This window comes from Pipra filicauda, unplaced genomic scaffold (genome assembly GCF_003945595.2).
Source record: "Pipra filicauda isolate LSUMZ 115617 unplaced genomic scaffold, ASM394559v2 scaffold273_size1055052_pilon, whole genome shotgun sequence".
Lineage (NCBI taxonomy): Eukaryota > Metazoa > Chordata > Aves > Passeriformes > Pipridae > Pipra > Pipra filicauda.
The window spans coordinates 809962-825682 of NW_024104391.1; the positions used below are offsets into that span (position 1 = coordinate 809962).

The 15721-nt window shown below is 44.0% G+C and overlaps 2 protein-coding genes across 5 annotated transcripts in view; one reads left to right on the plus strand and one right to left on the minus strand.

Moving 5' to 3' along the window:
- Positions 1 to 3820, minus strand: part of HSDL1 (hydroxysteroid dehydrogenase like 1) — a 5615-nt gene extending 1795 nt beyond the window's left edge. The window contains exons 1-3 of one of the 3 annotated variants that reach the window (XM_039382580.1): positions 3737 to 3820; positions 2551 to 2783; positions 1481 to 1926 (exon numbers count right to left, since the gene is read on the minus strand). In XM_039382580.1, coding sequence (XP_039238514.1) covers positions 1481 to 1926; positions 2551 to 2783; positions 3737 to 3819 — 762 coding nt within the window. In that variant the 5' untranslated portion in view covers position 3820. Of the gene's footprint in view, positions 1 to 1480; positions 1927 to 2550; positions 2784 to 3646; positions 3657 to 3701; positions 3717 to 3736 lie in introns of those variants that run through there. The other 2 variants (XM_039382582.1, XM_039382581.1) reach the window with 2 other exon arrangements.
- DNAAF1 (dynein axonemal assembly factor 1) lies at positions 3803 to 14645 on the plus strand. Of its 2 annotated transcripts, none has more exons than XM_027749975.2 (13): positions 3803 to 4064; positions 4706 to 4831; positions 5303 to 5438; positions 6280 to 6371; positions 6741 to 6962; positions 7683 to 7849; positions 8105 to 8226; positions 8762 to 8976; positions 9460 to 9711; positions 10293 to 10402; positions 12354 to 12422; positions 13539 to 13893; positions 14192 to 14645. In XM_027749975.2, the coding sequence occupies exons 1-13, from the start codon at positions 3818 to 3820 to the stop codon at positions 14296 to 14298; spliced, it is 2220 nt and encodes a 739-aa protein (XP_027605776.2). In that variant the 5' UTR covers positions 3803 to 3817; the 3' UTR covers positions 14299 to 14645. The 2 variants fall into 2 exon arrangements, with proteins under 2 accessions (XP_027605776.2, XP_027605777.2); XM_027749976.2 differs by having other exon boundaries at positions 13542 to 13893.
- Positions 14646 to 15721: the final 1076 nt, after the last annotated feature.

Below are 15721 nucleotides of genomic sequence, written 5' to 3' on the forward strand. Positions count from 1 at the left end.
TAAAGTCTCATTCTTTAATACATTTACAGGGGAATTCTGCATTCAACTGCCTTCCCCAGAAGGCAGGTTAGTTACTTCCAGGGACTCCCTTATGCAAAATTATTCATTTGTTTATGTGTACCTGTGTTACCTCCTTTAGCTCATTTTACTTTTACAGAATAGCAAAAAAAAGGCACAAGACTAGTAACTGGGACTGCTGGAATCAGACAGAAGGAGCCTGGCTCAGCCTTATCAGGGCAGCACCACTGATGCCAGGCTGCTGCTCCTGCCCTGTCACACAGCCACTACCCCTGAGAAAAGGCATTTTAAACAGCAGCCTGTGAGCAAACTTGTTTCTGCTCCCAAATGGCCTCACAAAAGGCTTTCCCAACACTTTGCTGGGAAAGCACCTTGTACAAATGCTCTTACAAGTGATTTAGGAAAACTAAAGCAATCACTTCAAATACTGTGCACTGTTAATGCACAAAGAGGCTGAGAACACTAGAGCAGCTTGTTCTCCCTTCTGTGTTCCCAGGCCAGGCTTAAGACTGGATTGCTGATCTAGGAACTGCATTAATGATGCCAGCTAAATAAAGAAACTTTGGTATATTTGGGGTTGTTCCTTCTTTTTCATTCAAGCTTTTTAATTGTTTTAGTTCAGAGTGCAGTTCTACACACACTTAGCATAATCAAGGAGGCAGATACTCTGCACAGAAACGGGAACCTTAAGCCAGTTTCCACACTGAAGAAAATCTTACTGTAAAGAATTTTACACCTTGGCATAGAGACTGAAATGTTAATGGTTAGTGGCTCAAACAATTTGCAAAAGCAGTGGGTGCTTTGCTGCATGGTAACAGCCCAGGTACAGAGGGTGTAAGGACCAGAGAATGACCACAACAAATCAACCTTTGTTTAGAAACAAGTTGTTTTTTGAGCCAGATAAGGGAAAAGGCCAATAAGAAGCAGATCCTGTGATGTGGATCATGCCAGTGCTCTCCCTTACACAACTGGCTCACTGTACATGTGGTACAATGGTGTAAAAAGCCTTCCACCCCTTGGTGTCAGGTGAAGCACTGGCCTGATTTGGCCACAGCCCTTGTCACAATGGTGGCTTGAGCATGAGTACAGCCCCTCTAGCTACCAAATACTGGTGTGTAAGAGACTTGAGCTATGTCTGCACAGTTCAGCTGAATAAGAGAGAGATTAAATTCTGCCACTCTGCTTTGTGCATCTGAGAAAGGCAACATTTCTCCCAGAATTACTGTTAAGCCACAGTTCACACAAAATCAAAGAGCACTGACTTTGGTTCAAAGCCCAGCAGTGGTGAGGATGAAGAGTTTACTGCATAATACATATATCATTCACCACCAATATTTAAACAAATCCCTAGAAAACCTTCAAGTACTTTGATATCCTTGCTGCAAGTGTTTAAAAAAACCCATACCACAACCAAACTATAATGTACTTTCCAGTGCATACCATTAATTACACCCCAACTTACTTTAGAGGCTCCATAGGTTGTTACCAGTGGTGTCGGCTGACTACAGAATACAGAAGAAATGTTCACAATTGCCCCTTTCTTCTTCTTTACCATACCTGGCAGCACAATATGTGTCATCATGTTAGCAGAAGCAATACTGGTATGGATTGTGTCCCACAGCATATCCTCAGACAGATCAGTATAATAGTCCGCGTAGCCAGCAAACATTCCCACATTATTCACCAAAATCCCAATTTCTCTGTCTTTCAGAGCCTCCTTAATGGCTGGGTAAGGCTCACGCCCCTTGCTGAAATCAGCTACAATGAACTCTGTCTCCACGTTATAGGTCTCAGATATGCTCCTGGACACGGCCTCCAGCTTCTCCTTGTTCCTGCTGACCAGGATGATGTTGACTCCCCGCTTTGCCAGTTCTTGGGCGTACGCCTTCCCGATGCCATCCGTGCTATCTGCCAGGGAAAACAACAACAGGATGAACAAGGGGAGAAACAGAGCAACCCCAGCCTTCTCTTTGACAGTTCTTTCAATTATAGCTCTAGTCTCTTTTCTGAGATCATGTGGCGCTGAAGATGTTGATTTCAAAGCCACAGCATTAAAGACAACATTGTCAGCAGCCACCTTCTGCAATCCCCCTCACACAAGTTTTATAGTTTCTATGACAAGAGAGAGCTCAAAGCAGAACCTTAGTGACAGGCAGAGATGTCAGAGGTACAGGACTCGAACTGTGTTGAAGGACTAGAGCACATATGAAAACACCACAGCAAAAAAAGGATCTCGTCTGCATCTCTGTCTACACTTGCAGGTGTTCATGGTGTACCTTGTAAATTTTGAGGGAAAATTGCTGTAATTCCTTCTCAGCAGTCAGTCAAATCACTTAGCTTGTCCATATCCTGAGGAACTGAATCTAGTAAGGCAATGAGCAACAGCCACTCGAGCAGATTAACCTGCAACCAGAGGTAATACAGGCCCCAGGTTGTGACATAAAGCTCACCCAGCAGCACAAGCTATAAGTCTCACAGTACTGGCACAGTATGTCACATAAATATAGGCAAATATGACACTTCCTCTCTTACCAGTGACCACAGCCCATTGTCCATACTGCCTGACGAGATCAACCTCACCGCCCAGCTTGGGGATGACGTGCAGCCGCAGCATGCTGTAAGTGCCACACGCCAGAGACACACACTTTCTGACGGTGTACCAAGCTCCAACCAGAGCCAGGGCTTCCATGTAGAAACTGCAGGAACGACTGATTTCCCTGTACAAGAGGGAGAAATGATCCACTGCTGCCATGGTGATTACAAGCCTGGAAAAAAAAGAGATATGGGCAATTACAACCGGCTCTTGGGCCATGTAAACTTTTCAGACTGAATGGATAACCTTTGAGATTCAGCATGTTACAGTCTGATCACTGTTTTGATACAGAAAACCCACAAGTCGGCCTGCTAAAACCTGGGTATCACCTACCATCATCCTCACTGATTTAGGTACTGTTTAGCTCTTGTTTAGCTATTAATCAGTTACACTGCAATGACACTGATCAACGACACCACAAACAAAACTATTCAAGCAGGAGAAGCCCAACATGTCAAAACTAATTTTGGAAGATGAAGAACTTCCTGTAGGAGAGGCAAGGATGATCAGCAGGACAGAGCTGAGACGCAAAGAAACAACGGGCTCTTTGGAGGCCGAAAAGCTACACGGGAGACAACGCAAGCCCTGAGGCAGAACTTCATTCCCACCGCATCTCCCGCCGCCCCCGAACCAGGGCGCGGTGCAGCGCATCGGCCACACCGCGCCTGCCGAGCCCTCACGCCTTTTACTGGGAGATACAATTTCAAACCAAGCACAAAGCTCAGCCACCGCCGCCCGGGCCGGGCCCGATCCCCCGGGCCGCCACACACGCAGCAGGCACAGCGGGGCCGGGCGCGCCTCGCCCGCGCAGCCCTGACGGACCCGTCCGGGCCCCTCCGCGGCCCGGGCTGTTTCGGAGGGGCCCCGCAGCCCGGCCGTGCCCCGGCGGTCCCCTGTCACCCTCGGGCCTGTCCCCCCTCACCCCCGGGCCGGTTCCCCTTCACCCTCCGGGCCGGTTCCCCCTCACCCTCTGTACCTGTCCCCCTCACCCTCTGTACCTGTCCCCCCTCACCCTCTGTACCTGTCCCCCATCACCCTCTGTACCGGTCCCTCCTCACCCTCTGTACCTGTCCCTCCTCACCCTCTGTACCTGTCCCCCCTCACCCCGGGCCGTTCCCCCCTCACCCCGGGCCGTTCCGTCCCCGCCGCCGCGCGGGGCCGCCGGGAGCGGCCGCACCGCCTTGTGGGCCGTCGCTCGCGGTCGCCATGGCAACAGTGCGGGCTGTGGCGGCGGGGCCGGGCCGCGCTCCCTCCCGGCCCTGCCGGGACCTGCAAAAGTCAGGCCGCGAGGCCGGTGCTGACTCGGGGGCTGTGAGAATGGAAGCGCCCGCCGCAGAGCGGGCCGGCGGCGGCGGAGGGGAGGTCACAGCGCCAGAGGCGGCAGAGGCACCGCCGGGCGACCCCACAGCCGGAGCTGCCCCCTCAGAGCGTGAGGGCAGCGCTGGCAGCACAGGTGAGCCCCGGGCTGGTTCGCCGGGACCAGCTCGGGACACTCTGGCCGACACAATGCGCTGACATCGTCTGTTAACTACTCACCTGGATGCCATGCGAGGCTGTGCTTTCTCCCAGCAAAGTCACTGGAAATCCTGCCATAACTGAGGCGTGCTCAATTGCTACCTGCCTGTCCCTTTTTTTACCATTACCTCTGTTTCTTTACTTTCCTCTTGCCGGAGAGGTACTTTTTCCTGTGTTGTGATCACACAGCTGGCCTGACCTCTAAATCACAGACCACAGGTTGCAGAATGGGTCACGCTGGAAGGGACCCCAGTGGTTGGGACCATCTGGCCCAACACCCCGCTCAAGCAGGGCCATCCCAGGGCTCATGGCACAGCATTGCATCCAGAGGTTCTGGAATATCTCCAGTGAGGGAGACCCCACACCCTCCCTGGGCAATCTGTCCCGGTGCATGGTCACCCCCACAGTAGGGAAGTTCTTCCTCATGTTCAGGTGGAACTTCTCTGCATCAGTTTCTGCCCGTTGCCTCTTGTCCTATTAAATAAGTCCTATTATTATGTTTCAATTACAATCATATTTAAATGAGCTGGTACAATCATCTTGTTTGTACTGTCTCTTTTTAAATGTGCGGACTACAAGTGCAACTAGAAGGTCCAGAGCAAGATTCTGAAGAGAAGAACATTGAAATTCCTGTTACTCAAAGGCTGTGTAAAGACAGTGTGAATGAGTGCAGCTCTGCAGACACCTTCCAAGGAGTGCAAAAGGGTAAATCTGTGGAAGAGCTAAGCTAACAGACAGTGCTTGGGATGACTCAGATACAACATTACTGTAGTCTCTCTACATGCAGAGTTAAGAGTCTTGTTAAATGCAAATTAGTGTTAATTAATTGTAATACATAGTAGATGTCTAAGACCATAAGAACATTGATGCCAGTACTTTATTGTCACTGCACATTATAATAATCTTAAGACTAGTGGGTATTACCTGACTTCCACATCTAAAAAAAAAAATAAATGCATATTTCAGCAGATAAGTTTGCTACTACTTATTTTACTACCTTGCCTTCTAAAAACATTAAGTTTCATTAAAATTATCAGCAAAAATCTTGGTTAAAACCCTCCTCCTCCTGAAATTCACATTCAAGTGCTCTTCAATATTTCTCTAAAGTAATTGGCAACATGACACATTTTCCCCACCCTTGCTGTTAAATTGCAACTCCTTTTCTTACTTACAAAGATGTTAAAACTCAAGAGAAAGCCGTCAACTGTATGTCCAGAGCAGACCAACAGAATGAACAAAAATCAGGTGTTGATCACGAGCCTGTAACCAGCTCATCCAGTCAAAGGACAGCAGAAAAGAGGGGCTCTGTAAGGTAATGCATTGCTTGTGGATGTGTTTTATTTAAATCTTGGCATCATTGAAATCAGTGGGAGTTTTGCTGCTCTGCATGTTGATCTTAACTGGAGAACAATTTTGCAGATGAACTTAAGAATAATCGATGAATCAGGAATTAGTGATGTACAGATGTTTGGTTTTTTTATGGCCACAGTAGCAAACTACATTCTAACCACATGAGGTAGTCTATTTAGTGGATCTGGAGAAAATTGTGCAAACTCTTGTGGGAGTCATTTGCCAGTAGATTTGACCATTTCTCAGCATCAGTTCAGACAAGGCATTGTGTTAATTCCTCGTGGCATTCCCAGCCAGCCACAGCTGCACAGTAAAACTTTCTTGAGTGCTATTTCAGAGTCAGCATTTCATTAAAATGTTGGGCTGAGAACTATTGATTTTTCTAGTCTGAGAAAAATGTTGCATAGCGGCTGTGCCACCTAAGGTCCTGTACCAAAGCAACAAGGAACAGAGGAAAGGATTGGAGAGGAAGGAAGGAGAAGCTGACATAGAATCACGCTGCTCTTTTCCAGGAAGATGGACTCTCTAATTCCCTACCCATTTTCCTACGTACTCTCTGTTTTTTAGCAGAAGGGTCTGGTAACTCACTTAAACAGGTAGAAATGAGAAGCCACTCTAAAAAAACCTACTGCTTTTTTAATTTGGAATATTTTTGAAATAAATTTTTGAAAGCTGTAGCTATTTGTATTGCGTGAAAGAACTATTAGTTGTGTTGCATTGGAATCTGTAAGGAAGCAAAAGATTTCAGAATGTGCACTGAAATACACTTTTTGTTTTGCTTCTGCTTCTTGTTATTATTTTAGAATGACAAAAAAGACTCTGCTGGACATCTGTAAACAGCAGAAGTTATACTGGACCCCCTACTTAAATGATACACTTTACTTGCATTATAAAGGTAAGATGTGGACATGACTGTTCAGATTTATCATTCCAAGTAGCATTTTAGCAGAGAAGCTATTTCATGGCTCACTAAAGTAAGATATCTAGTCATTCTTTTAAATTAAAAGCATAATTTTATATAATACTGGAACTGGGAAACAAAATGTCTCAATATGAAGGTAGAAAAATAAACTGATTATACATCTAATTCACTTTGTGTAGTCATTCAAGGGATCAGTAGGAATCAAGGGACATATTTTTGGTTTTGTTTCCTAAAACAATAGCCTCTGAGAAGTGTCTTAAAATACTGGTCTGGGTTGCATTCAGAGGTAAATATATGTTTTTTTTCCTTAAATGTGCTGGTACAAAGAGCTTTTGTGTGCAGGGTTTGACCGGCTGGAGAACCTGGAGGAGTACACGGGGCTGAAGTGTTTGTGGCTGCAGTGCAACGGCCTGAGGAAAATCGAGAACCTGCAGGCCCAGACAGAGCTGCGTTGCCTCTACTTGCAACTCAATTTAATTGAGAAGATTGAAAACCTTGAACCCTTACAGAAGCTGGATTCGCTCAACATCAGTAACAACTACATTAAGACCATTGAGAATCTCTGTAAGAACTGTTGGTACAACCTTGGCCAAGCCCACGTTCCTAAGCTCTGACTAAGCTATTATCAGTGGCACTTGTTTCAAGGGATAATTTTATTCATGATAGAATTTTGCACAATATCCCATACCAAGTCCACAGGGCTTCTGTTGAGGAGTCAAACCTATGTATTTTGCAAATTAAATCGATGAAAAAAGAGAAAATACGTAGGAACTACTTTCACGTGGATACCTAGAATAATTAGGGGTTTTTTTCCTCACTTCTTAGTACCATCTCAGTCTTATCTGTGTTGCAGACAGGCTGACAATCCAGTTTTCACTATTTACTTTACAGTTAAGATGTGCTTTGGCAGTTGCAGACACAATTACTGAATCTCTTATGTCTGCTAAAAGATTTATTCTGTCTTCAGCAGAAAATAAAAACAATTCCCCTACATTACCACTTGCATACATTGGAAAATTTTGAAACGTGTGTAACTAATTAGTTTGAAATGTGAATGAAGGACAACCACTATCCCAAAACCAAACAGCTGTTTCTCCCAGGGTGAAGAAAGCAGCTTTGGAGGCCTAGCCAAAAAGTGCATATAGCAGAAGAACAAATTTGGAAAAAATCTCCAAATTCAATACAAACAATTAGTTTGACAATGCAGTTTTTTCCTTGCTCCAGGAACCCCTCTGTGAAGCAACAACTCTTACCTTTCCTCTCCTTGTCCTTGTTGTCCTGCAGCTTGTCTGAAAGTCCTGCAGACTCTGCAGATTGCTCACAACAAGCTGAGGACAGTGGAGGACATCCAGCACCTGCAGGAGTGCCCCAGTATTTCTGTTCTGGATCTTTCCCACAACTGCCTCAGTGATCCAAGTATTGTAACTATTCTGGAGACCATGCCTAACCTGGTAAGGCAAACACAGCTCAGGGTTCCTGTCGGGTGTGGGTGAGCCCCATGGAGTGGTTTGGTTGGGTCGTTCAGTGCACAACAGGCATTGGTTTAAAAGAAACATTATTAACCATTGTTTTATTTCTTGTTGATTACCTCTAACACTCAGGGTGTTTTATTCACCCCTTGTTTCTGAAATGACAGGGAAAGTGCATATCCAGATTGGGGTTTTTTTGCTATTCAACTTTAAAAATGGTTCCCCTTGTTTCTCTAGCACGTGCTGAATTTGATGGGAAACGAGGTGATAAGGAAAATTGCTAATTATAGAAAAACACTTATTGTTCGGCTAAAACAACTAACATATCTGGATGACAGACCAGTTTTCCCAAAGGATAGGTAAGAAACACAACCTTCATTACACAGCAATAAAGATCAAATGCTAATGATCACTCACACACTTTTTGTCAAAATTGCCATGGAAGGAAAGGAAGACTGACCAGTATAATTTATTGAAGGTGGGTGACTTAGAGGACAAGAGTATTGTATTGCAGACTTCTACATCTAACATACCTAGAAAAAAAGCAATCTATTTTTTCACAAAAGAATTCTTGAGCAGAATGCTCTTAGGCCAAGTCTGTAGAGCAGAAGCAAATCCAGATTTCAGCAGAATCTGAGCGGGTGTCTGGAAGAGCCGAGCCAAGCCCAGCCCAGTCTCTGGGGCTGTGATCCCCAGCATTTGGCTAGCTTTGTTTTTTTGTTTCAGTTCCACATACAAGATGAGATACACGTTCATCCCTGTTGCATAAGGGATTGTCACTGCTAAATGCTTTTTTTTCTATTTTGTGCTGTTTCAAGCTATTTTAAATTTCTCTGTCCTTGCAAAGATGGGCTTTTATAGCTGTATTACAGTGAGTTTTTGTGTTTTCATTAGAGCCTGTGCAGAAGCCTGGGCTGTTGGAGGGCTTGAAGCTGAGAAAGTAGAAAGGGAAAAATGGGAAACCAGAGAGAGAAAAAAAATCCAAGATAGCATTGATGCATTAGCAGCAATGAGGCAAAAAGCAGAGGAAAATAAAAGACAAAAGTGCATGGAAGAAGGAGATACAAGTGCAAGATGTGTAAATGGAGATGCAACAGATATCCTAGAAGGTTTGTGCTTACAACTTTGGAAGCTGTCCGTAATCACTTCAGTTTGAATGTGCAGAGGAGTCTTTATCTGATATTCTTTGGGTTGACTAACAAGTAAAATTTGTTCTGCAAGCAAGTGAATTGCACAAAGGAGAGGACAACCAGCACTTGTTGCTGATTCATCAAAGTCCTCAAGCATATATTTAAATATGTAGTCACTTGTGAGTCTTTTCAAAGTTAACTATAAGGACCAGCCAATTGTTTACTACAGTGTTTTCTCTAGATGATTTTTTTTTTGCCGGGGAATTTTATTTGCTGGGGAGTTGAGATGGGAAAACCCACAACATTGCTGCAGTCTTGGGAGGACTACTCATCCACAAATAGCTGCTCAAGTGAAGTAGGAGCTTTTGCTGCATATTTTAGGCCAGTGTAGTAATGTTTGGACATTTAGATGAGCAGTGGTAGATTGACTTAGCAATTTTAATGAACTTGTTTCTTCTGTAGGAGCACCTGCAAATTCAAAAGATGGTGATGGAAATTCTAATACATCAAAGCCTTCAAATATATCAGAAGAGGAAGAAGCTCAAGAGAAGACTGAGAAATTTAAAGATGAAGGTTTCGATGTTAGTGATGAAGTGATAACACTTCTGCCAAATAGGGAAGATAACACATCTGGAAATATTCCTGCTGGAGTTCAAGAGGATGTGCAGGAACCAGACTTTTACAAATGTGCAGATCTCAACCAGGAGACAGATGGTAACGTACCCAGTGAGGAACCAAAGCAAACTGAGGGTGCAGAGATGATGAGCCAAACTCTGCCTTAGAGCAGCCTCTGCTGATTCATAGATAAGAACATTCCATTAGATTTCCACAGTGACTAGGGAAAATCAAGCAATACTGGATAAAATATTCTTTAAATACAACAAATAAAAAAAATTCTGAGGGCTTAACCTGCAACTTCTGCAGCTTAAGGGTGGAACTGCACTTCTCAAAAATGCCAGGTTTAGTGACAGGACAGGCTTCCCTTGGTGCCACTGTGCAGTCTGTCTGCCAGCAGAAGCTGGTCATCCCTCCAGAGGTGGGTTTGTGCCCTCACACATGGAAGAATGCTTTATAGATTGTGGAATACATTACTGCCAATTGAAAATATGAATTTATACAATATAAGATATAAGAGAGACCAAGAATGTGCTGGAAAGACCAAGTGCTGGATTCAGCTGTGAGTTCTGCAATGGTGGTCAGTCCCCAGCAGTTTGGTTCTGCAGTGCTTGCTCTTGCAATGTAGACATTGTTTTATTCAGTTAGTTCTCTCCAACTGACTGTTGTTTGTTCTTTAGATCTGCCAAGACAGGAGGCAGCCACTGACAAGGCCCTGCTTCCTGAAGGGGATGAATATGCTGGAATGGAGCAGTTCCAAGTGGAGACACTGGAGAAACTTTATCTTGATGTATGTATTGGACTGAGATTTTGAGCAGTTTACATGTGGGTATTGTCTTCTCCAAGGTAATTCCTGTAACATCCTGGCCAGTATGCCCAGGTTCTTAAGAGAGCTCTACTATTAGGATAAGTAAAAGGAACCCAAAAGGTAACGTTGCAGAGGTATTCATTCTGTCCATGTAGCATATATAAAGAATTTACCACTGCTTCCAAAGTTTATTTTATCCTTAAAATTTTTGTCCTACAAGTGCTTTTGTCCTATAAATCACCTGAAGTTGACCTTCTATCTCTTTGATTTCTCTGGAGAAGCTAATGAGGGCTCTCATTTAAAAACAAATCATATCAAAAAGAATCTAGTAGATACATTGGTCCTCTTAAGCAAAACTCAAATGAAATATGCAGTTGAAAATGTGAGCTATTGCAGAAAAAGCATAAGGAAGAAATAGCAACCCCATCATTGTCAATGTTACCTACCAGTATCAGGTATTATAAATTAATTCTCAAAATAGAACTTGGAGGTCTATTTCCAAGAAAAGCAGGATTTGCATTATTCAGGTATATAATAAGTAATTGACATTTGGAATATGGTCCTGTATTATCTAAGACTGCTACCTTTAAACATGTTTACCACACTTAACCCTGGGGAGGACATGGATACCACTGAGAAATACACCCTCCCTTCAGAGCAGAACTGTTCAGTGTGTCCTGACAAGGACTCTGCTGCTGCACTGACAGTGTCACACTGTGACACAACCAGCAAGAACAAACTTCTGGCCTTACCATTTCCCAGAGCACTTCATATACTCTTTGATACCTTACACTGCCATGCGTAACTCCTGCCAGAAAAGTCTCATATCTTTGCCATGCTCTCAATCTCCCAGGAAAAAATTCCATGTTCTCCAAGGGCTCAACCCACTGCTTCAGTAGAGGGTTTGCTGCTGCCTCCTCCTGCTTGGCTGTCTTTAATAATGGGTTTAAAAAACACAGTGGAGAGAACTGGCAGCAATTCAAAGCATACACAATACTATCTTTAAAAGCAGATCTTGCAGGGTCTGAAATAAAGGCTTAAATATGTGGTGATACTGTAGGTACCCACGATGTGAGGAACTCATCAGTTCAGTGTTTGTTTTTCCCCTGGTGCTCAGTGGCACCATAGGAAGCTCCTTTGCACAAACTGTGACATAAAGAACTGTTCAGCATGCACCCCTGGGGTTTCTTTAGATCTTAAACAGGGACTGTTTTAATTCTGCAGGAGAAAAGCCAAACCCAGATCACACACTAATGCACATTTCAGTGTCCTTTGCTACTTTGTTCTCCAGCCACGTTTAGTAACAGCAAGAGCTTCTCCCAGCAAACCCCCTCCTGTACTCACATCACTGCAGACGTTCCGGAGTGCTGACATGGCAGGGGATGGCTGGGAAGGGCTGGTGAGGGGCTCTGGAGCAGCACAGCTGTCCTGGTTCGGATACCGACTGTGGATGGTCTGGGGAGTGAGATAAGGGAGGAGAGTGGAGAGGATTTGCAATGTGGTGGTTGTGACATCCCTTTGTCAAGCAGAAACAAGCTCCTGTTGCTGCACAGGCCTCGGCAGTGTTTGACCCACATTCCATGTACCTAAACCAGGAGGACTTTTAGTGAGTGATTTTGGTTTGGTCTGCAGGTGCACCCTGCTGATTGCAACAATAACAGCTACTTCACCTCCCTGCTGACACCAAATTCCACCCACTAACATTAGTCTCAGATCTGAAGTTGTACTTGTTGACTGCTGTTTTTGTAAAGCTGTGTCACTTCAGGACATGCTGCACTGGCCCCAGCTGTGAGAGGAGGACGGGGGGCACTGCTGGCCGTGGCCTCACACCCTGACAGGCACTGCCCTGGAGAAGGTTCCCAGGGAGCAGAGGTGTCCTCCTTCATGGGTTACAGTAGCTAATCCCTGATTCATGGTCTGTGATTGTCTTCAGGAACTGCCTGATTTAGAAGATGTAGATGTAACTGAATTTCCCCTAGAAGAGGAAATCTTTGTTCAGAAGGTAACATTTTTATTAATTCCAGTAATGAAGCTTGCCTAAACACATTCACAAATGTTTTGCAAAGTGAGGATAATCTAAGTTTTGAAATCCTGGGTTGGGAGGTGCAATCAGTTATGCATTTATAAACTAAAATGGATGATTTCAGCAGATCATATCCACTTGTAAATTTTTTTAAATTTTTTATATTATTCTGTAGCAAAAATAGGAGAATGAAAACCTAAGATCAAGTAATGCACCAGTTACATAAGTTTAATTTCTTAGTAGTATGTAATGTTATAATGAAGATTACTCTTAAAATACACTTTACCAGTACAAATATGCTGCAAAGGACTGAATAGAGAGAACAAAGCACCTGCTGCTGAATAAAATCTGACATTTCAGCTGAAAACACAGAGATTGACCCTCCTCTGCTCCACTGCAGGCCAGTCCTCGTGCACATTAGCACTTTGCTTTGCTCAAACTAATCTTTTAGGCAAAAGCCTATAAGCAGAAACAGAAGGGGTAAAAAGAAGGCACCAAAGACTAAAAGCACAGTTTTGGCTCTCCTGCTAATCAGAGAATCATCCTGGCCTTGCTGGAGACAGGGGCTGGTACAGGACATGTTCTTACAAATCTCTCCAAGGTAACTTTTCTGACAGTCAGCACAAGGCATGGAATTTATTTTCTCTTTTGGTCACAGACTCACAGCAGCGTTGCAAAATGTCTTGGTCAACAAAGCCTCCAATTAAAAGAAGGCAAGGGAAGGGAACAAAGGATTAGTGAAGGAGTCTGTGTTAGCAGCTGTCATGCTGCAAAGGGTGCTCAGCTCTCGACTGAAGACAAATGAAGATGTTAGTCAGGTTTGGAGTAAAGTAATCCAATGCAGCCCACACACTGCTGAATTGATGAAATAGGGCTTTTTATGAACTGTTGCTGGTTTATGGTCAGTTGGTCACTGAAGCCTGAGAGCCATCCATACAGCAGCAGGGCTGGGGGGGAAGCACATCTTCCCTACATTTTGGGAGAACACCACATCGAAGCTGACAACTGTTACATGGATCCAAGTGATAGTTACCCATCCTTTAGCTTTTATATCTAAGAATAATATATTTTCAATTATGTTTTCTACCTTTACAGCAGGACTATCACCCAAAGATTGAAATAATTTCTGAAGTGACAAATGACAGTGATTCTGCATTAGAGGAAAACAATAAAAGCACGTTTGAGAAATCAGTAGAAGAAGTTCCAACAGCAATTTTTTCAAATGCATGTAAGAGCCATAAAGAGCATGAAGAGGAGGAGCACTTAAGACCCCTTCTTGAAAGCTTCTTTACAGAGCCTGCTAATTCAGAAAGACACCTGGAGATCAAAGATAAAAAAGCAGCCCCCTTGAGACCCTTGATACAAGAGGTAGTCACTGAGCCCGAGGACCATCTGCTGTTGTCATCAGTCTGCCATCAACCAGATGACCCAAGCCCATGGGAAGAGGATGGTAAGATTACAGTGACATTACTGATCACAGAGGAAAAGGTGGGTGGCACATGCACACTAAAAGTAAGGGTCTGTTCAGCTCTCGTTGAAGATTGCTAGTTACAATGACCTTTTCCTTTTATTTGTGTGGGAATCCTAATAAATTAGGAATTAAAATGGTATTTTCTCTTTCTCTACAGAGGATTTCTTGCTGAGTTTCATTGAAATGGTTTTAAAAAATTGGGCTCTACGTTTCTTTTTTCAGCATTAAAGACCACCAAGTGATTTTTATCTGTGTGTTACCTCTGTGCTTTTAATAGGGGCTGGCAGTGATGGAGAAGCTCCAGTGATGGAGGGCCTGGCTGAGGGTGAAGGGTGTCCTCACAGAGCACCAGGGGACAAGGACACTGACAGTGGATTGGATTAATCCCTTTGGAAACAAAGGGACCAAATCTGGAGCACAGCACCTGGCTGAGTGCATGGGACCATCCCAAAGGATGGAGCCCAGCAGTGGGACCATCAGTTGGAACTGGCACCACCCGGTGACACACAAACCCCTGGCCCAGGCTCTGCAGGGCAGGGGCTGTTCACTGCTTTGCAAACTGCTGTTCTGAGGTTAAATTCCATCCTCCTGTTCTTTGTGCCTTTGCATCCTTCTAGAAATTACTTAGTTAAATGTTCATATCTCAGGGTTTCAATACAGATGTAGTTTCAAAGCAAAATGTAACATGTATCTGTCATTTGAACCAAATAAAGATTCTGCTTGTAACCACACCCTGTGAGAGGTGGCCTCATCATCAAGGGCTGACAATGTTTTTGTGACACAACCACCACCACATCAGCAATGGCCTCAGCTCTGAGTGACCTCACTTCACTAAGCCCTGCTCAAATTCAGGTGAGTGTCTTTTCTCATGTTTCTATAAATACTTAATAATTCGTGATAAATAGAATTGAACAGGTCTTGTAGATGTGCAGATTTAGAGAAATAAAATATTACTCTGGGCTTGTTGAAAAGCTGTATTTCCAGTTAGCTGGGCTTAGGTGCCATCTGGTGGCAAGAGAACTGGATCTCACAGTGACACAAAGTAATTGTAAAAGCCCTTAGGGAAGACAACACAATTGCTTTAAATTTCAGCCATTTTCCACCCTCCATGGATTAAAACATGCTGGTAAAATCCTTGGGCTGCAGGACAGGGTGGGAGGGTGAGCCAAGGGCCTGTGGAGAACAGGCTTGTCTGAAAGCACCAGCAAAGGAATCTGCCCTTCAGAAAGCTGCAAATGCTGCCAGCAACCTGTGGGAGCTTTCTCCTAAAAAGTAGCTGCTTCCTTTTCTGGAAGCTGGATAAGGACCACTTTGAGGGCTTTGGGTTGTGCATTTTCTGTGCTGTGTTTTAGTGCCTGTCCTGGTACCCTCTTCCTATACTAGAAACAAGGAGGGACTATATTATGTTTGTAAACAAAAGATTTTAAAAAAGTAATCCAAGAGTGAAGTTTGAGCTCTATTATCACTGAAAGCAAGAAAACCAGGATACATAAAAAAAAAAAAAAGGCAGCAAGTGGTTTCAAGAACTACAGATTCCTTTACTGTGGGTATATACAGATATACCCATCCTGACCAGCATTTTAGTTTGGAGAATTCAACAGCTTTCTGAGCTGTGTTTACTTTGCCACATTTTACATGTGAGGTGTCTCCAGGTCCTGTGTGTTCACAGTGACCACAACCCACCAGCAGGGCCTGTTTGAGCTCACAGGTAAATCCCCTGAATCTTACTGGAGGTTTGCATCTGGGAAGGAGAAAAGGAGTGAGGGGTAGGCGAAAGGAGTGAGAGAAATGCCAAAACAGGACTAAA